General features: G+C 48.0%; 9 protein-coding genes and 1 non-coding gene across 10 annotated transcripts; 5 read left to right on the top strand and 5 right to left on the bottom strand.

Moving 5' to 3' along the window:
• Positions 1–370: 370 nt before the first annotated feature.
• FMAN_10776 (putative arabinogalactan endo-1,4-beta-galactosidase) lies at positions 371–1,417 on the bottom strand (the record flags this gene model as incomplete). The annotated part of the gene is made up of 1 exon (XM_041823722.1): positions 371–1,417. The coding sequence occupies one exon, from the start codon at positions 1,415–1,417 to the stop codon at positions 371–373; it is 1,047 nt and encodes a 348-aa protein (XP_041689274.1).
• A 594-nt stretch (positions 1,418–2,011) lies between these two features.
• Positions 2,012–2,743, bottom strand: FMAN_10777 (uncharacterized protein; the record flags this gene model as incomplete). The annotated part of the gene is made up of 1 exon (XM_041823721.1): positions 2,012–2,743. The coding sequence occupies one exon, from the start codon at positions 2,741–2,743 to the stop codon at positions 2,012–2,014; it is 732 nt and encodes a 243-aa protein (XP_041689273.1).
• Positions 2,744–3,635: 892 nt separating this feature from the next.
• Positions 3,636–3,875, bottom strand: FMAN_10778 (uncharacterized protein; the record flags this gene model as incomplete). Its single annotated transcript, XM_041823720.1, has 1 exon — positions 3,636–3,875. The coding sequence occupies one exon, from the start codon at positions 3,873–3,875 to the stop codon at positions 3,636–3,638; it is 240 nt and encodes a 79-aa protein (XP_041689272.1).
• A 1,092-nt stretch (positions 3,876–4,967) lies between these two features.
• FMAN_10779 (uncharacterized protein) lies at positions 4,968–5,903 on the bottom strand (the record flags this gene model as incomplete). Its single annotated transcript, XM_041823719.1, has 3 exons — positions 4,968–5,337; positions 5,369–5,743; positions 5,794–5,903. The coding sequence occupies 3 exons, from the start codon at positions 5,901–5,903 to the stop codon at positions 4,968–4,970; spliced, it is 855 nt and encodes a 284-aa protein (XP_041689271.1).
• Positions 5,904–6,796: 893 nt separating this feature from the next.
• FMAN_10780 (uncharacterized protein) lies at positions 6,797–8,089 on the top strand (the record flags this gene model as incomplete). Its single annotated transcript, XM_041823718.1, has 1 exon — positions 6,797–8,089. The coding sequence occupies one exon, from the start codon at positions 6,797–6,799 to the stop codon at positions 8,087–8,089; it is 1,293 nt and encodes a 430-aa protein (XP_041689270.1).
• Positions 8,090–8,569: 480 nt separating this feature from the next.
• On the top strand, positions 8,570–9,524 carry FMAN_10781 (uncharacterized protein; the record flags this gene model as incomplete). The annotated part of the gene is made up of 4 exons (XM_041823717.1): positions 8,570–8,767; positions 8,818–9,057; positions 9,123–9,257; positions 9,363–9,524. The coding sequence occupies 4 exons, from the start codon at positions 8,570–8,572 to the stop codon at positions 9,522–9,524; spliced, it is 735 nt and encodes a 244-aa protein (XP_041689269.1).
• A 1,192-nt stretch (positions 9,525–10,716) lies between these two features.
• Positions 10,717–11,744, top strand: FMAN_10782 (putative acetylxylan esterase; the record flags this gene model as incomplete). Its single annotated transcript, XM_041823716.1, has 3 exons — positions 10,717–11,166; positions 11,211–11,582; positions 11,631–11,744. The coding sequence occupies 3 exons, from the start codon at positions 10,717–10,719 to the stop codon at positions 11,742–11,744; spliced, it is 936 nt and encodes a 311-aa protein (XP_041689268.1).
• A 1,286-nt stretch (positions 11,745–13,030) lies between these two features.
• Positions 13,031–14,441, top strand: FMAN_10783 (uncharacterized protein; the record flags this gene model as incomplete). Its single annotated transcript, XM_041823715.1, has 7 exons — positions 13,031–13,312; positions 13,366–13,432; positions 13,516–13,527; positions 13,585–13,597; positions 13,647–13,736; positions 13,795–14,137; positions 14,187–14,441. The coding sequence occupies 7 exons, from the start codon at positions 13,031–13,033 to the stop codon at positions 14,439–14,441; spliced, it is 1,062 nt and encodes a 353-aa protein (XP_041689267.1).
• A 227-nt stretch (positions 14,442–14,668) lies between these two features.
• Positions 14,669–15,904, bottom strand: FMAN_10784 (uncharacterized protein; the record flags this gene model as incomplete). The annotated part of the gene is made up of 1 exon (XM_041823714.1): positions 14,669–15,904. One exon carries the CDS (start codon positions 15,902–15,904, stop codon positions 14,669–14,671), a length of 1,236 nt encoding a protein of 411 aa, XP_041689266.1.
• Positions 15,905–17,427: 1,523 nt separating this feature from the next.
• Positions 17,428–17,499, top strand: tRNA. Its single transcript has one exon. It is a non-coding gene; the product is annotated as a tRNA-Gln (tRNA).
• The last annotated feature ends 1,288 nt before the right edge of the window (positions 17,500–18,787 follow it).

Here is an 18,787-nt window from a genome sequence, read left to right as displayed (position 1 = left end):
TTGTGTGTTATTGGATTGTAGAATATTTGAAGAATCTTATTTGATTTAGAGGCGTTTTTGAGAGTGGAAGAATGAAAAAGAAAAACGAGAATGGTGAGCTGGCCGAGTGCGGGGTGACGTGTCAAGGCGAACCAGATTGCGGCTGAGCAAGGCAGACACTTTGTTATTGTACTGGAATTGTTGTTTTTTATGCACCATTGATACCATTGGCATGTTCTATTTTCTCCCATCTACATAAGGCTCCTATCACATTGGATGAAGTTAAAACATATTGGACATGAGGCAAGATTGTCTTGACATTGGAAAATTATATGTACTTGTTCTTATAAGTATATAACCGTGAGGGTAACTTGAAGGAAGTTAGCCCAGCCTAGATGCTCTTGAAGACAGAAAGACTTGACCGAGCCTTTCCAGGCCACGAAAACAAAGTGTTGGAGGGGCACGAAGAACCAAGAGCCTGGTTGTTCATCCAAGCAGGCTCCCAGTAGTACAGCCCAGCTCCTCCCTTGACCTTGCTAACAATGCTAGCAACCTTCTTAATAAACTGCGTCTGACCATCAGCAGAGAAAGGAATGTTCTTCATATCGCTAGGGAAAGGCTGAGCGGGCGAAGGGCAAGACGTAGGCCAGTCAAGCTCGCTAACAAAGATCTGCTTTCCCCATTTGTTGGCCATGTTGGTAAGAGACGTCTCGAGCGCAGAGAACGTAGCGCCTGATCCGTAGAAAGGATAGTATGAAACACCCATGGCGTCGAAGGCGCCGAGGGTAAGACCCTTTTGGTTGAGGACTTGGGTGTAGAAGTACTCTTGGGTACCCCAGTCCCAGCCCTTGTCAAGATGAATCATGATCTTGGGCTTGGGGCTGATGGAAGAGTCCTTGATACCGTAGGCTGCAGAGTTGAGAAGACGGCCGATGTTGTAGTAAGACTTCGTCGAGCCGGTTGGGAAGAGAAGCCCGGCGGTGATCTCATTTCCAATAGACATAATCGCAGGAGGAACACCAGCAGATTGGAAAGCGTTGGAGACCTGCTGAGTGTAGTTGTACAGTCTCCAGGCCAGGTTATCGATATCGGTAGGCCATCCGGAGGGAATAGCCTGATGACCAGGATCAGCCCAAGTGTCACTGAAGTGAAGAGTCAGGTAGACGCTCAGGCCCGCAGCTTTGGCACGCTTGGCGAGCTTGAGATTGTAGTCGAGGTTGTAGTCGCCGTTAGATGGGTTCACCCAGACTCGCTGGCGGACTGAGTTGACGCCATTTGCGGCGAGGATCTTTTCGAGAGGTTGAGCGGAACCGCCGGCAGTGTATTGAATGCCCTTTTGTTCCTCGAGCAGAACAGAAGACCAGTCGACGCCCTTGTAGGTCAAGGCCAAAGCGACCGAGCAGTAGGACAGGAATGCGAGAAACCGAAATAGTACCATTTTGACGATCGTGAGGGAGCTCAAAATAGTCAACCTCAGTTCGCGGGACAGCGTTCTCTTAAGTAGCACCTTCGCCCAAGCATGACTTTCAGCTAAATACGCGGAGCTGTGTAGGATCCGTACAGGGATATTCGTTATTCCTCCAATCACAGCTCGGATGAAGGATGTTTCACCAATTATTCCGGCATGGGTCTAGCGCTCCTTAATGAACGATCAAACCTCGTGAGAGAGTGTTCGGAAGAAAAATACCGTAATCGGGTGTCTAGAAGCGGAGCTAGAAGTGCCGGCTCCGAGAATCGACATGCTCTAACGGGACTTGTGCATGTCTTTCATCCGCCCGAATAGGAACGCATGGAGAACATAGTCGCTATGATGCAGTGGGGTAGATGGAATAATGTCTATTTCTGACTACGTCTGTATACAATAGAGTAATGCTCTTCTGGTAGTAGTACTATTTCCGTTATTTATTCCACTATACTTCCAACAACAATTTTCCATCTCAAGTCTTTTTTAGCTTGGAAACTCTGGAAATCCCTGGCAAAACATCATATACTCCCATATTCATGATGAAACACCCAGTACACAATCCCAAACTCAGTCGACTTCACGACGCATAAGAGCCCGTTGCGATTCCTCGGTGGCACAGATCATGCCCCGCGGCAGTTCAATTACGCTTTTCGAAGCAGCAATCATACTTTCCCGCTGCCCAAGTTGAGCCCGTAGCTTTTCGTCGTAACAAGAATACGGCGTAGGGAAGATCTGCACGGATCGGGAGCCTACTCGATGAGAGCACCATGAAAGAACCGCTCCTCGACGATCCCAAAACAACCACCCATTTTTCGACCGCCAAGAGGCATCTTTCCAGAAACAGCTGTCAATGTCACCGAGCCTTTGAGGATTCCCGCTAGTCGCCAGCTCCATGAGCTGAAGATCGTGAACACCGGCAAGCCTGATCTTGAACTGGCTGTACAGTACATCGGAGTACTTCTCAACGTCGAAAAAAACCTTGATGATATCCTCGGACTCTAAAACACCCTTGAGAAAAGTCATGCGCCTATTGACCCGCCAGAATGTTATGGCACTGAGCCAGTATACATCTATTAGATAGACGCGATGGGGCATGGCGTTGTAGATCTGCATAATGGAGATTCTGCTTTCATGTCCGATATAATTCCCCTCAAGGGTGATGAAGAGGCGTGGTTTAAATTTTGGGATATCATGAAGATCGTCGAGGAGAGTGTATAAGGTTTCAGCATCCCCGATCCAGATGATGCGTGGTTCGGATTCATAGGTAGGTATGGCGTCGGGTTCCGTTTGGAAATTCATGGTCGGTATTGTCTGCTGTGAGATTAAAAGGGGGATATTATGTAAGTCTGAGGAGAAATGAAGGCGATGAGAAAAAGAGGGTTTAGCTTTGGATTGATAGAGTTATGGTTGTTTGGGGGTGAGGAAGGACTGGACTTATGGTGGTTTAAATAAAGTCAGAATTGGTGAGATTTGTTACATTCTTCCTCTTATATGTGCTCAAATGGAAGACTCTCGTAGGTTGAAGTTTGATGAATCTATGCTAGCTTTAGGCATCAAGGGTGATAAGAGGGTCATTCTCCTGTTGTCCAAAATGACTCCTTGATTCAACCAATAGTATCGCTCATATACTGAAAACGATTTACTCCTCTGTGGAATATCTAAACGAGTATGCACCAACGGTCGAGAAACTGAGTTTCGTGCAGCAGAGAGACCAGTCTCACGAGACCGAAAGGCACAAAACATACGGCCATTTACTGGCTCTCAGATGCTGTGGCCCACGATGCGATTGATCATAAGACTTGGAAAATGAATTATATGGGGAATATAAACTTAGGTAAAGCTTAATCTAAGCTTTCCTAAACTCATCAAAATTATCATAAATTACCTGGTCTAAGTTTATTATAAACTGCCCTAAGAATTAACAAACCTGATTATGATTTTATAAAATCTATATAAAGCTACCAATACTTAACCCAAAAGCCGCTTTGCCAAGAACTACCACCCAGTGAATTATATACTTTTGGTGCTCTGCTTGGTGGTCGAAAAGCATGCACATGATTATGCGCCCGAGGCAACTCCCCAGAATAGCATAAAATGCGTTTTGGTGTCGGGTATACGTAGAAATGGATTGAAACTGCTTGGCTTTGTCGTTCTTTTCTGTGTGCTCGGCGATCGATTGGTGGATGGCCTCCTAAACCACGAGCTTCGTCTCGACATTGACGATATGGTCAATCCAGACCCGTCGGAGAAGGTTCGGCGAAAGGGATTGGGCTTTCACCGCTGTTTCCCAGCTTTTCAACAGAATCTCAGACATCCTGGCCTCCAGAGATGTCGTCCAGACATACCAATAGTCGAACCTGCGTTCAAGTTCGCTCACTACAAATGCTCCGCTTTGGGGAGCTATCTTGACCAAGGCGCAGTGATTGTACATTGTTGGCTTGCTAGTTACCTCGCAGTAACTGAGATCATTTGTATCAACGTTTTCCCGTCAGAGATATGCCGCCGGTTCCTTATTCAAGGGGCGAGCTGTGCTGCGGTACTGCTTGTAGACTATCTCGTATTTATGATCTAGAGGTGGGTGCACTCCTCTGACCTTGGCGGTCGGCGACCAGTCTGCGACCCTTCTCCAATGCAGTTTGGTAGAGCTTATATCGGGCATGCGTTTGCTCCGGGGCACTTGTGTCTGGGTCGAGTTCTTTAAGGAGATCTGGTGACGGCGTCGGTGCGTCCATGGGGCTTGGCGATGGAGACGTTTCGAGCTACAACTTGGATAATTCTGATTCTGTTGCCGCTTGGCCGGCCCGAGGGCGTGCTTGCTTCGGGATTCTATCGACCGTGATCTTCCTTTCAGCGGTGCTTGACAGGCGGGTGAGTCCTTAGGGGCACGTTCGGTGATGAAGCCTGTCGGCCAGTTGTCGGCCGACTAGGGTCTGGCGTCATGATTCGGGGCGAGTCGCAACCGTTCGGATTGGAGCAGCTATTCTCAACTATGGCCAGCGGTGAGGTGACCGCAAAGAGATGCCCAATAGGTCGGATAGAAGCCACAGGAGACGGGACGGTGGGATTTGTTGGCTGAAATGAAGTGATAAGTTGAGGCAAGGCATCGTCGACGCCGGGGATGAGACAATCGAGGATGATTGGGAGAGGGAAAACTCGAATAGATTTGATAGCAAACCCCGCAGAAGTTGGCTGAACAGGTGAAGATGCCAGAGAATGCTGCGGTTGATGTTGTTGTTGAAACGGTGAGGAGTGGAGCAGGCAGAGCGACGCTACTTCTGCTGTGTATTTCCTGTTGGGAAGCAACATGACGTCAGTGAGGTGCTTGCAAAGCTTGTGCACGAGAAGCAAGACCCTAAGATTTCACACCACAAATTCTCAAAATAAAGTCATCTAAAATCATCTAAAACTCCTTCAAGATTTTGATAATTTACCTAAATCTCTTCATCTCTTAGGGTCGAGATTCATCCCTCCCTTGGCGTTGGTAGTGCGTGGCCGGGCAGCATCTCACTGAAGATTACAGAGGCTACAATACACTAAAGCCCCCGAGAACCTGCAGTCCCCCACTATCTTCCTCGTCGCTGGGGCCAGGACCATCAGATTTGAGGCTGCTCAGATCTTTCAAGTGCCGGGATTTGCAGGTTGGGCCAGGCCATGCATTGCGAGCAGCCGAGCCACCTTCGGCGACGAGGCGATCCATATCGTCAATGAACTTGTCAGGGAGTTCGGTTGAGGGGAATTTGGCTCTCTTCCGACTGTTATCTCCCTCCAGGGGCATTTCGAAGGCAGTAGGGAGGCGTTCAAGTACTGCAACAAACGCATCAGCCTCAGGACATTGGGCGACGTAGGCGGGGACGGTTCGGCAAATGTTTTGTGTTATGGATCTCGGGGCGAGCCTGGGTAAATAGTTAGAGCCGACAAGTTAACAAAGCAACGGAGATCTTAACCTGACCTCGGTAGGAAAGAGTAAGAAGCTCCTGATTCGAAGCAAGTTCCTGAGCTTGGACAACAGGAGCAATGCCGGTGCGATTACGAGGAGTTGTACCGCAGGGATTCGAGAGAGCAGCGACGAGGGATCGGAGAGCAGACGCAGCCTCGAGAACACACTGTATAACGCGCCACTTCTCAAGACGCGATCGATCGGCGGTGAACTCTGCATGAAGCGCGTTCCAGTAGGTCTGCACAACAGCCTTCAGCTCGGGAGGGATCTGCATTTTGTCGGGCGAAGGTACACAGAACCATCGATGATGATACATACGGCAGTGCATGTCTTGTGGTCTCGCTTGCACAGAGTGCATCGCTCTGGCATGTCATCAACCACACAGACAAGTCTTAGGTAGCGATGGGCGGACAGGACGCAATGCAGGCAAGGAACCTCGAAGTCGGCAAGACGATTAAACCCCGTCTCTTCGTCAAACTCATATTGCTGAAGGGTAGCTGTGACGGCGGCAGTGGTGGACATTTTTGGAGGACGAGTCGGCGATCAGTGCGGTCAGTGCGTAAAGCTCTTAAGATTGCGGGAGTAAAGACGGTATTGCGAATGTGAAAAGATTTAAAACCGCGAGGCGAGGTCTAGCAGAACGAACTGCGGTGGGGAAGAAAGAGTAGCATATAGGAGGGCGAGAAGAGGACTTCTCTCAGGAGATGATGTCTTTTGCGTGATGTCAGGCAGACACTGTTGACAGCTGGCAGACCAGATGCCAGCATCTTGAGTCCGCAAAGGCATCCGTGGCAGTTCGGATCAGAGCCAAGCCCGGCACCAGATCCCTCTGATTGGTTCCATTAGACCCAATCACATCGCTATATCTTGCCATCGGCTTCAATCAAGTTGAACAAATCAAGGCTCCGTTACACAAACATGAATTCTCGTGTGACTCACTTGCGCCTTGTGCAACAAATGCATGACGGAGAGATTCATTTTCCATAACCCGGGTCCAAGATTAGGGATTATCGTTGCTAAGCCGCCTCGCCTGAGATGGTTTAAGTAGTTGGGTTCGCAGTTCGGACCAAGTCATACACTTCCACCTTATATTTGTGGTTTCAATCAGACTACATGAAGAATTAACCAATGGTTGGTGTGATAAATGTAAGTTTCGGCGAATTGATACGCCATAGTATGTAAAGTATATGCACTGTCATTGGTGCCACCAGTAACAGAGCGATGTACTGGCTTAAAGTTCCGAAGAACTCATCACCAAAAGTCAAAATTGAGAGTCGAGAACATGGGTGACTCATCAAGCCTCCCGAGTTTGAGTATAAACCTGTTCCTGTTCTTTTGAGCCATATCTTCAAATATTTGAAATTCTCGTCAACTTCTATCGCCAAAACTCATAGGATCAAAAATCTCCAAAAGCCATGGCAAACTCCCCATCATTGACCATGTCGGCTCCTGGGAGCAACGAACAGGAGATCATCTCCATGAGTACCCCTGGAGATTCTGCTTATCGTCTCCTATCAAAGGAGGTATTTAACCCAGCTTCCATTTCCATTGAAGATGGCTACAATGAGAAGTATCTCGAGCCCGCGAGAGCGACCCTCAAAGAAATACCACATCTTATCTATAAGGAACTTGAAATAATTTTTTTCGAGCATTCTGCAGCAGAGATACGGATGTGTTCAGATCTCAAGATTGGATGGCGTGCAGACCACTGCATGAAAACGGTCAACACACCACATCTCTCAAAGCCTATAGTTGGACCCTATCATCTTGACGACTGGTCAAATAAAGAAGTAATGGTCTATTTCGAACATAGGGCAGTTGACAATTTTGATAGTCAAAAGATCGCCCGGTATATATTCCGAGAGTGGCTACGACTCCACAACGGCCGACCAGTCTTCCAGCGCGGTGGCTTTTTCGGCAAACCCTTACTCTTGCAAGAGAACGGTCCTCAAAATCTCGAACAGTTGTCAACGTTTCATGGCGATCTATCTCAATACGTATCCACTCATGTAGAGCACTTGGTGGAGTTTAAGCCTGGGAGAAACTGGTGTTCGAGTTATCCTGGAGAAGAGCCACCTAAGGATGAAAGCCCAGGCGACATACGATCTTGGCGAGAGCATGGTCACCACATGTCCCATCTGTTCCGCGCCCTGTATCTGGTTGTTGATAATCAATCGTTGCCAGATACTACAGGCCCATACTATGAACCGCCAGGGTTGGAAGGCTATGACAGGATTCACAAATTGGATCATCGAGTGGAGAAGCAGTTAAAACCGTGTACAGTTCTTCTCGTCAAAACAGGGGATGATGCGCATCTGTCTTCACCCATCAATTTTCTTCCACTGTTCGAGGCAGGGCTAGCATCCAATGTGAACCGCGACGACTACATTGGCGGTCCTGGAGAGGAAGAAACAGCTGTTCGAGTTAGTCTCGACGTCGCGGTTCGCTTTGTATGGGATCTGCTACAGAGGGAGAAGGCGTCTTTTGATGAATTGGAGAACAAATACCAAGGGTTGGAAGAGGAACAAGATCATCGTTTTCAAGACTGGCTAGAGGATGTGATGTCTCATGCTGAGGAAGTAGGGGCGGATCATAACCTCTTTATGTGGTTTGCTTCCCGCCGTGCTCTTGCGAGAGCAAATTGCGAGGCTTTTGACGAAAGCCAGGTGTATCCAGTTTGGGAGCGATTGAGGACGTGGGATTTATAGAAATTTCAACTCAACAATATCGATCAAACAGAAATTCGAGATCACAGCAAGACATCCCTGAGCAAGAGTAATTGCACCTTTTCCAGGGTTGCCCAAGGCCATGGCATGTATGAATTCGAGGTAATCATATCATTCCTCCAATTTTATAACATCTTTTATCCCATTTTAGTGCATCATCTGGCTCAGTTTGAGTGTTGACGACTGTGGTTTTCTCAGATTTATTGCTGCTTTGTAGGCAGCTGTTTGCCAGCGCAAGCCCACCAGCCAGACCGGAGGCAGTGATACACGGTCAAGTGGATCGTTGGCAAACACTCAAGGCCAACAATCAAGAAAAGTTTTCACACTTTTGTTTTTCTCCCTCAAGCATCTCTTCGTGATCTCTGCCTCTGCCCTCTCTTTCAATTCTTCTCTGCATCTTCGCCGCGTTCTTTTCCCTTCTCAACTCTTCAAGAGTTCCTTGTTTGCGCAAACACTTTCGCGATGGCCTCCCTTGACCACATCGCGGCTGTCTTCTCTAACTACAAGTACGACAAGGACATTGGTTCTGAAAGCAGTGACGGTGTACCCTGTCTTGCTTGTATTTCGGAAATCGATCGCGATATCTCCTGCATCTGTGTCACGAATGATGATTCCGCTCTTTGTGTTATCTGCGAGTACTACCACAAGAAATGTGGCTCGGTAAGTCTCATTCACGAGTGCTCGGCAATGCATCTAACTTATTCCCATAGATCCCCTCAGAGCTTCTAGGTGCGGCCCAATGGTACTGGAACTTTGTGACTCGCCTGCAGGATCGAGAAATTTCCCTTAACAGACGTCAAATCTGGCGCATTCGTCGTGCGCTTGAGGCTTGCGGGTCATCATGGCGCGAGCTGGAAGGACATCTCATGAATCCGAACAATCTAGCGAGACTTGCTCTCCAAGAGTCAGTTGCAAGTCGCAAGACCTTGAATCTGTCTATCCTTCAGTCTGTGAGTCCACCTTTCACCGAAGACTCCCCAATTTCGTGGATCTCGTTAACGTATTGAAATGCCAGGCCGGTGCCAACCTTTCTGTGGATGAGGTCCACGAGCGTCTCGACGCTATCCAGCCACCCTATGCTCGCCATAGCAATTGTGTTGTCACCCTTCGAAATGCCCTTGCTCACCTGTCTGTTTCTGAGGACGTGGTGGTGGGTTCAGTTGAGGAAGGGATGTGCGACTCCCTCTCTGATGGATCCCCTCTCAAGCTCCAACCGCCATGAAGGAAGCCTGCGGTAAGGCCGCTAAATGCAAAGTTGTCCACGATGGCATGCCTGATCATTGTCGCCAATAATGAGGATGAATCGGGACCTGAGTCTAATGAGTTGTTGATGACTTTCAACTCTGCTTATGGCAAGGCCAAAGACTCTGATAAGAAGGAACAGGGTGCTCGTGGAATTGACTCAGAGTCTGGGTGAAGTAATAGTGGTAGAGGATATGGACCTGTCTTGCAGGGATCCTGTGCAGTTGCATCGACGGTCTTCTCGTTTCCATTCTCGTCGGACTTTGTTCTGTCGTTAGTATAGCCAGGGTCTAAGTCTTGGCTCAATCAATCATCGAGCTTTCAATGGCTCTCTTGATTCACCTTTGTGAACTCACACAACATGCAACTTGACTGGTAACTGTTGTCCTCCTTTGGTTATGTATATCGCTTCCTTAATTGAGAAGTAGTTGAGGCCTTGCGTCTGTGCACGGTGCTGCTGTTATGTTCGACGTTTTCATTCATGGACTGTCAGAAGACAAGTGACGTTGCGAATTAATTAATACTTGTCTGGCCATCACGATACCTTGCCGTGTATCCGGGTCAAAGCCACAGACATACCAGGCAGCTAGGGAGCAAACAAAACTATTTGACACGACTAAACACTTGAAACATTTGGCCTTGATGCAAGGTACTCAAAGTATCTAGTCTAAAGTCTTCTGAAATCGACTGTGCCTTTACCTAAGTCTTTTTGTCATTTGGGATAGGCTCCACTAACGGCCCAGACTCACTCCTGAAATGACACGGTCACAACACGACACAAACTATCGATGACCTGACAAAGAAATATAGTCGCATTGACAGGAAACATAATCCGTGTAATTTAACTGGTGTTTCCAAACCATCAGCTCTCCCCTGCATCCAATTGGTGGAATAGTCCTTCACCCATCAATGCTACGCTCCAATTTTCTCCGCGTCTCGATCCGGAAAGGTTCGAGGTTTCAAGTCCCACTGAAACACACCACGATCGGTTATTATCCCAGGCTAAACTCGCCCTTTATCCTCGTCAAATGATCCGTTTCTGCCTCTGCATGAATTCACTGCGGGGACGACTTTAGCCAAAATGGCCCCTCGGCATATCCGCCATGTGCCGAATCCGTACATTTCCAGGCTGAGGACCTAGCGGTGTGGAGTTCGTTCAGGAACGAGATTCGTTCGCTACTAGAAACAACGGCTGGCGGAGGATACACGTCCGTTCGATCCATTGGAGCATGGTCAGGAGATGAGATCGATCCCTGGGCCTCCACTTACTTTTGGGGGGATGGGTATATATCTTGGCTGATACACCATCCCATCATGTTTTGTTTCCCCATACTTCTTGGCACATCATTCTTTCGACACAATTCATCATGCAGTTGACTTCCATCATCAGCTTCTGGGCGTTAGCCCTATTCAGCCTCGTCCTCGCTGCAGAGCCCGTGCCGCGAGGTCAGCTCACCCAAGTCAACAGCTATGGCAACAATCCCACCGGCACAAAGATGTTCTTGTACGTGCCCAAGAACTTGAAGGCCAACCCTGCTGTCGTCGTTGCTCTTCACTACTGTGGTGGTACAGGTCAGGCTTACTACCAGGGTACCAAGTGGGCTTCCAATGCTGAGAAGTACGGATTCATTGTTGTCTATCCTCAGACTCCTTATTCCGGTGGCTGCTGGGATGTCTCTTCCAAGATGACCTTGACCCACGAGGGTGGTGGTTGCAGTACCTCTGTTGCCAACATGGCCAAGTATGTCCTCAAGCAGTACAACGGTGATCCCAAGAAGGTTTTCGTCACTGGTGAATCTTCCGGTGCCATGATGACCGTAAGCAAACCCTGTCACTCAATCGGCTTCGACTAACAGAACAGAACGTCATGCTTGCTACCTACCCCGATGTCTTCGCCGCAGGAAGCGCCTATGCTGGTGTTCCCGCCGGTTGCTTCGTCAGCCAGGCAAACCAAGCCGCTGCATGGAACTCAACCTGCTCCCAAGGAAAGTCCATCTACACTCAGACTCAGTGGGCCAACGTCGTCAAGAACATGTATCCCGGCTACAACGGTGCTCGCCCCAAGTTCCAGATCTACCACGGAACCGCCGATCCTACTCTCAATGTCCAGAACTACTATGAGGAGATCAAGCAGTGGACTGGCATTTTCGGATACTCTTCCAACCCTCAGTCATCCACACCCAACACTCCCGCCAGCCCTTACACTCGCCAGGTCTTTGGTGAGAAGTTCCAGGTAAGTAAAGCAGTCTGATGCGGTGGACGTGATAACTGACATTCTTAGGCTTTCTTGGGCCAGGGCATTGGACACGGTAACCCTCATTTCGACGACAACGATCTCAAGTGGTTCGGCTTCATCGTAAGTCATGTCCAAAATCCCACCGAAGCCAGAAACTGACATTCCTTTGTAGTAAATCGCTCCAAATATTTAACAATCTTGCACAACGGGGTCTTCCGGAAAGACCTAGGATACCAGTCTAGGATGCGTGGCCCAAAACACATTAAATTTCTATGAACTATCTATTGTAAATATCGTCGATAAAAGATCTGTATATATTGCATCGAATATTATTCCTTGTCTGGGTGAAATGACCGTACTGGAAGCTTAGCACGCCGACCGTTAATCAGTGGGCCATCTCTCTGTCCGGCATCGAGTGATAGCCTCCTCTGCCCTTGGTCTTGGACCTGTTTCATAGCTCGTGCTACCGCAATCGGAATACGCGTTGCCTGTGAGCTTGAGAGTCTCGGTAGTTTGACTGCCCGGCCTTTTTGAGTGTTCTCGAGTTTTGACGGAAGCTGGCTTGGTCTCGGTTGTACCACTGATAGGTATATAGTTGGTATCAGAAAGGCCGTAGTGTCTAGGTCGCGCAAGGGTCTTTAGTCCGAGATAGAGGCAGATATCGGGTTTAATGACTTCTTGATAAACCTCATCGCGTAGTGCTAAGTAATCGATCTGTCAATTGGTCATTCTAGTATCTAAACTGTCAAGTGGTGTAAGCAGTCATCTCGTTGGTTCGAAACACCCAATGCGAGGTCGGCGGCTCCTCAAGTTGTAAATTGTTATTTCCTCGCTCGTCTTGGTTGAAAATCATATCCATCGACTCAGCACTTGGAACTGGAACTTGCTGGGAGATTTAGATTCAAACAGCAACAAGATGGCCTTGGTTCGTTCAGCTCATCTTCCACTACAATCTACTGGTCTGGAGCCAAGACTATCGACCCTCCACAGTACGGAACCAGCTCCTGTACCAATTGGATCACTGCCAGACTCTAAAACCTGCTCTTTCTTACAGTCGGTCAGCAGGAGCAGTCTATATCAGTTTCAATCGACTGTCCAACTTCTTTACAGGACCTATCATCTTTTTTTTCGCGCAAATCCACCTTACCTGGAAACCCCCTCCTCAAATGTAACAGCAAACGGATGACAACCAACAACCTGGCAAACGCTCAGATACCATTGGTCAACAAATTGTCGCCTATGCATAGAACATGCAATAATGTCATGATATGTTCCTTGTCACTTCCCTTGCTGGCCTCGCTCCGGAAATCCCCCGCGCGACGCCGACGTGTTCTTTATAAACAACCAACAGCTTAGAAAGATTGGCCCTGCTCCTTTGTTTCCATTACTTTGTCGTCTGCTCTTTTTGCCTTCTGTTCCTTCTGGTAATCTGCATTACTGATACAATGTCCAATACCAGCAGCCCGAAGAACCGGTCATCCCGGTCTCCACGATCGCCCCAGGATCCGTCGATAGCAGTCAACGAAATAATCGCAGTGGACGAGCCTCAAGATGAGGAGGAAGACTTAACTTTGGGATCTGACGCTGAGAGCTCGACGGCTTCCATTTCATCGAGCATTCTGAATTATCGTACGATCAATGGCAGACGTTTCACAGTGAGAGAGGAAACGCAGCCTACTGGGGGTCGAACGATGAGCGTCAAAGTGATGCCATGGATATCGCGTGAGGTACCCCTCCCACAAAAGTTGTGCTACGTCTCGCCTAACAGGACACTACCCAGTCACCACATATGGACACTCGCCCACGATGGAGAACTATACTTTGCGCCTCTGGAAGACAACATACAGGTTCGTTAAATAACGCAATACAATGTTGTGCCTGCCTTGTTGCTGAGCTAATTTTGTCAATTCTCAGTAAGTTCTTGACGTAGGAACTGGAACCGGTATGAAATGGCCTTCCCTACTAACCGCGAGATTACCCGTACTAATATGTACTGCAGGTATTTGGGCTATGTAGGTTACCTATCATATGGTGATGTACCAACTCTTAACCAATCTTCAGTGACTTTGCGGACAAATTCCCAGGCTGCGAGGTCATTGGTACCGATATTTCACCCATCCAGCCCGGCTGGGTCCCACCCAACTTGAAATTGTGAGCCACTTCGTTACTTTCATCCGGACAGATACTCTATGTCTAACCCCGATACCAGCGAGATTGAAGACTGTACCCAACAGTGGACCTTCCTATCCGAGTCCTTCGATTATGTTCACCTTCGTTATCTGGTCGGCTGTATTCCAGACTGGACAGAACTTTTCAGCCAAGCATACAAGACTCTCAGGCCAGGTGGCTGGGTTGAGAGCTTCGAAATTTCCCCGACTGCAGAAAGCGACGATGGTACTGTCGCATATGACTCTGCAATGGCTCAATGGGGAAGGATTTTTATCCAGGCTTCCGAGAAGATCGGTAATAGCTTTACCGTTGTCGACGATAAAGTCCAGAGACCTGCTTTAGAAGAGGCGGGATTCGTTGATATCCACGAGTGGGAGTTTAAGGTATTCTACGAGACCATTGTACGGCGGCCTTAATGACTGACTCGAACAGTGTCCCTTGAACCCGTGGCCCGCGGATCCTAAGCTCAAGGAGATTGGCCGGTTTGGAGAAGTTTTCCTCACACAGGATACTGAAGGCTTTGTAACATTGGCGGCCAATCTATTGGGCTGGTCGATGGAAGAGGTCCATGTGTATATCGCCAAGTTCCGACGTGAGGTTCGGAACCGGAAGCATCATGTTTACATACGTCTCAGGGCTGTCTGGGCACGGAAGCCGGAAGCGAAAGAGGGTCCAACGCCTGCATGAGCATAAGTCGTATAGATTTACATCGGAATCTGATTAGCAAGTGGTGTTTCTCTTATTCCTACTCACTCACACCTTTATCAGACATTATATCAGCCATTCCTGACCAAGTATCTGTAACTGGGCCTCACGAAAGCGCAATAGCTGCCCAAGAGCTACCTTCTGCACCCCGTAGAAATAACAATATTACAAAAGCCATGCCAGCTAGATGTAATGCTGGACCTATTTTGTCATCTTCCAGCTATCCATTTGAGAAGTCCACCCACTTGCAGGATACGTCTGAATATAGCAAAAGTGATACCCTCAAGATTGGCAATACTTATCCGCCAATGTGAAGAGTTGAGAGTTTTCTGCGCTCTAGGAACTGACACCTTGTCGTATGCCGCGACAGCATTGCCAATTGAATCCGAGGCCAACAGAAATTCAGCTAGGTCCCATCCATCTGCCAAAGCCATGTTGGCACCATTTCCAGCAAAAGGGCTGACAGCATGGTTACTGTCTCCAATAAAGACCACACCAGGAAGAACATCCTCATGGCTGAATGGCTTCTTGTCGCGCGCTGGGATAGCAAAAGCCGTTGAAGGGTCTGTTGCGTTGATCAAGCTTGCAAATGGCTCTGCTATCTCGCTGCAATGCTGTCGCACTTCGTCCAGGAGTGCACGTCCATCTCCGCCTGTCGCTTGAGCTGGCATCTCTTCAGCTTTGCTAAAAGCCCAGATAACAGTTTTGCCCTCGAATGGGCTCACGAAACAGCTGTTGCCGTATCCAGACGCCATAATACCCCATGAATCGGCCAAGGGATTCGGAATTCCTTGTGAAAAGACTGCGAGACCACCGATTTGAGTAGCCCCTGCGTAATGCAACTGGTCGTCTGGGAGAAGTGAGGCTCTGATTTTGCTGTGTGCACCGTCCGCGGCGATCAAAAGGTCGCAGTCGATCAAGTGTTCGGGCTTATTCTGTGAGGAAACAGTGACCGAAAGGCGACAATCATCTAGTAGCTTAACACCCAAACACTGTGATTGCCACCGAATACTGATGCCCAGATTTTCAGCTTCTTCGATCAAAATTTCTCTCAAGCTAGCTCTGAGAATCCGCAACCGCGCCACAGGGACATCCCCATATGGTTTTGCAGGGACAGCAATCAACTCGTTCCAGTCCTTATCCCATATCTTGAAAGGCATGCTGTCAGTTCCTGGTGTTGCTTTCTCAATTACACGGTGCAAGAGGCCGAGCTTTTCGAGGATCTGCAGGCCGCCATCTTGTTCCATGCCATTGATCGCGAGTGAGTAGCCTTGTCTCCGGAGGTCAGGATGCCTAGAATCGCGATCGTAGATTGTTATCTTGGGAGGGGAAACCTTTTGATTCCATCTCTTGCGCAATGAGATACCAAACGCTAAACCAGCCATACCAGCTCCGGCAACAATTATGGACTTGTTCTCCAGGAAGTGAGCTTCTTCTGCGGTCATTTTGAGGTATCGTACTATGGAAAAATCAACAAGACCAAATACAAAAAGAATCACCAAACTCAAGTAGGTTTCACTACTTATGATCGAAGAGAGTAGGCTTGGTGCTATCTTATGGACAAGCTCGGTATTTTTATTCCCGAGCAATTTTCGGATTCGGGTTGTAGATTATGCCGTTCGGTGCCGGTGCTTATTGTACCATCTGATGGTGCTTACACTCGGGTCCGACCTCAACTAGTGGCCGCTTATTAGCATATTTAAAGTTTTAGTAGAATAGTATGTCACTATTGCCTTGGGAAAATACTAGAACTGTAAGTATTAATGATCAAGTGCAGCCAGCCCAATTATACGGTGCAGTGTATGCAGAAGCTTCGTGTCTGAGCGAGGAATTCTTCGTGATCTATCGGAGAGTCTGCACCAAGCCTTGAAACCAATATTGATTCGCTCCTGTAGACACGATATTAGGCTTGGGCTGGAAACCAGAAAAGAGAAGATTTTTCCAGGGGATGATGAGCGGCCAACTTCAAGATCAGCGTGCCTTACAAGAATAGCGTGCCTTACAAGAATTCCATCTGCAACCACAGAAGCTAGGTCAAGGACCCTCGCCATCGATGATTATGGCATTTCTTTCTAGCCGGCTAAGAGGACATCCGACAAGAAAAGAGTTCAGTTCTCAGATTCACCATAAGGATATCTTGATACAACCTCTCCAACTCCCAGAAAGGCCAAGGTACCTACATTGTTGACCAACAGAGACCATGTCGTTCCAGTAACTGTAGGCTCAAGTTTTTGCCAAACTACCGAGGAAAATTCCAGCAGCACGATTCCAAGAAGTGTGCCGCCCAAGGAATATGGAATCTCATACGACCTGTCACTCCGTATGACGACAAACTCAGTTATGTCATATCCTAGCTTCACCCTTTCAAAATTCTGATTCTATAAGTCTCATGTCACTAAGAAATCTTCTCCATCATGCGGGCGGATCGACTCAATTGCCGACGCGAGATCACTATAACCTTGCGGTCATCATCTCTTCAAGCTTTGTTCAGCTGCATTATAGCGACTGATTGCTAGCCTGGATAGCAGAGACTTTTTCTTTCTTCCATATCAGGGCAGCCTCCTCCACTTCTCATGTGGAATATGACAGACCGCAATGAAATTCATGTTCATAAGGATGCCCAATCAACGCCCTTCGCTGATCCTGCATTGTGATCTTCGTCATTACTCTCAATTAAGCTGATTTCAATTTCTTGCAAGAGCTTCAGACGTCAATAAGAAGAAGTGAAGGGAATCAGAATATTCTATTGCACATAATCTCCTACCTAAATCTTGGATCATCAGTCTGAATCACGGAATTGCCGTTCTACGAAGTCTTGGGGGTGGATTGCATAGCACGGAGTACTTGTTAGGGGCGCAGCAGACTTTTTGTTAAGATGACTACGCTGGGCAGGCTGTTTACCTTTTCCCAAAGGAGTGTAGGAGAATGATAGTTATCATCAATTTGAAAAATTGTCAGTTAAATCAACGGTTTCGTGGTCTAACGGTTATGACTGCGGATTCTGATTCCGCCAGCGAGGGTTCGACTCCCTCCGAGACCTTTCTTTTGCTTATGCATTTTTAAATCTTCTTTTTGTTCCATTTTCCCTCTTAAATGCCATGCACCGCAAGTTATGTTTTGAGGTTCTTTACATACCCATTTTTCTGCGTTGATCTACTTACGCCATGTGTTCCTCGTTGAGCTTTTTCAGCCATTGTCTGTCTTTGAGTTTTAGTCAGCTATGTTTGCAAAGCATTCTGCCGGTTGCAAAACAAGCGGAATATGGCGGAAAACACTATCGCTCTGTTCAGAGACTATTACAAAAATATATAAGGACAAAATTACACTGTTTCAACGTATCACAACTACTATTCGAGTCTGCAATGGCTCTGTCGTGTTTGTTTGCCTGCTACCCTGTATCTCCGCCATGACTCGTGTGTCAACCTTCAAGTCACGGCAATGACTTATTCCCGACGGCTCCCACGTGTAGAAGGATTTTAAAGCCTTGGCACCCTGTATTTCCACGAATGATCGACAGGAACAAGTGACGAAGACGGGCTGAAAATGGCGCAAATATCCGAAGATTCGCCAATGATGAAAAACACTCTGATCACCGACCATACAACGATCCAGTGAGTGTCCACTTGCCGGAGCCGAACGGAAAAGATGAACCGAGAACAAGATCGTTATCTCGGTCCCTCGGATCACTCTCAGGGGCTCATCTGATAGTTCAATTCAATTGACCTTCCATCCTTGTGATCATCCTGCGGCCGCACAGCCACGGGGTAGCATCCAGATCTGAACCACATCGCCGGGAAGTGGCTAAATAATGCAGCGCCCAGGGGTCTGATCACATGCGTCTTCAGCTTCGTATCGCGCATCTGTTAAGAACGGCGACATGCTCGTTCTGGAAGCGCTTGCGATGGCGGAATAAAAGCCACTGTCTGAGCGGCGCGTTAGCCCCTATAATGATAAGAAATATTTTTAATAGGGTCATGTCACTGCCAGCCAATTGTCAGATGGATTGCGCGTTGACGGAAATTCAGTGGATTCACCCCCCCAATTTATTTTCAGCCTTCTGGGGCGTTCCTGTTCCGACCTCGCAGAAGGAAATGCTTTACGCAATATGATCACCAGCTAGATAATCTGTCAATCACGAAATTTCACAGCGTCGCTCCACAGAAACGTTCTAAAAAGGAACTTGGAGTGCTAGTTTGTGGGTCAGTGGCTTACCAGTAACGCCGGGCCTAAGACTTGTCTCGTAATAGCGGCCGAGTTGACTCGCAGCCCCAAACGTCCAGCAAACTCTAATCTGCCCTGTCTAGCCAGTGAATTATTGGGTGCGGGCT

This window comes from Fusarium mangiferae (genome assembly GCF_900044065.1).
Source record: "Fusarium mangiferae strain MRC7560 genome assembly, contig: FMAN_scaffold016, whole genome shotgun sequence".
Taxonomy (NCBI): domain Eukaryota; kingdom Fungi; phylum Ascomycota; class Sordariomycetes; order Hypocreales; family Nectriaceae; genus Fusarium; species Fusarium mangiferae.
The sequence above is the reverse complement of the archived record's forward strand: the minus strand, read 5'-3'. Positions and strand labels throughout refer to the sequence as shown.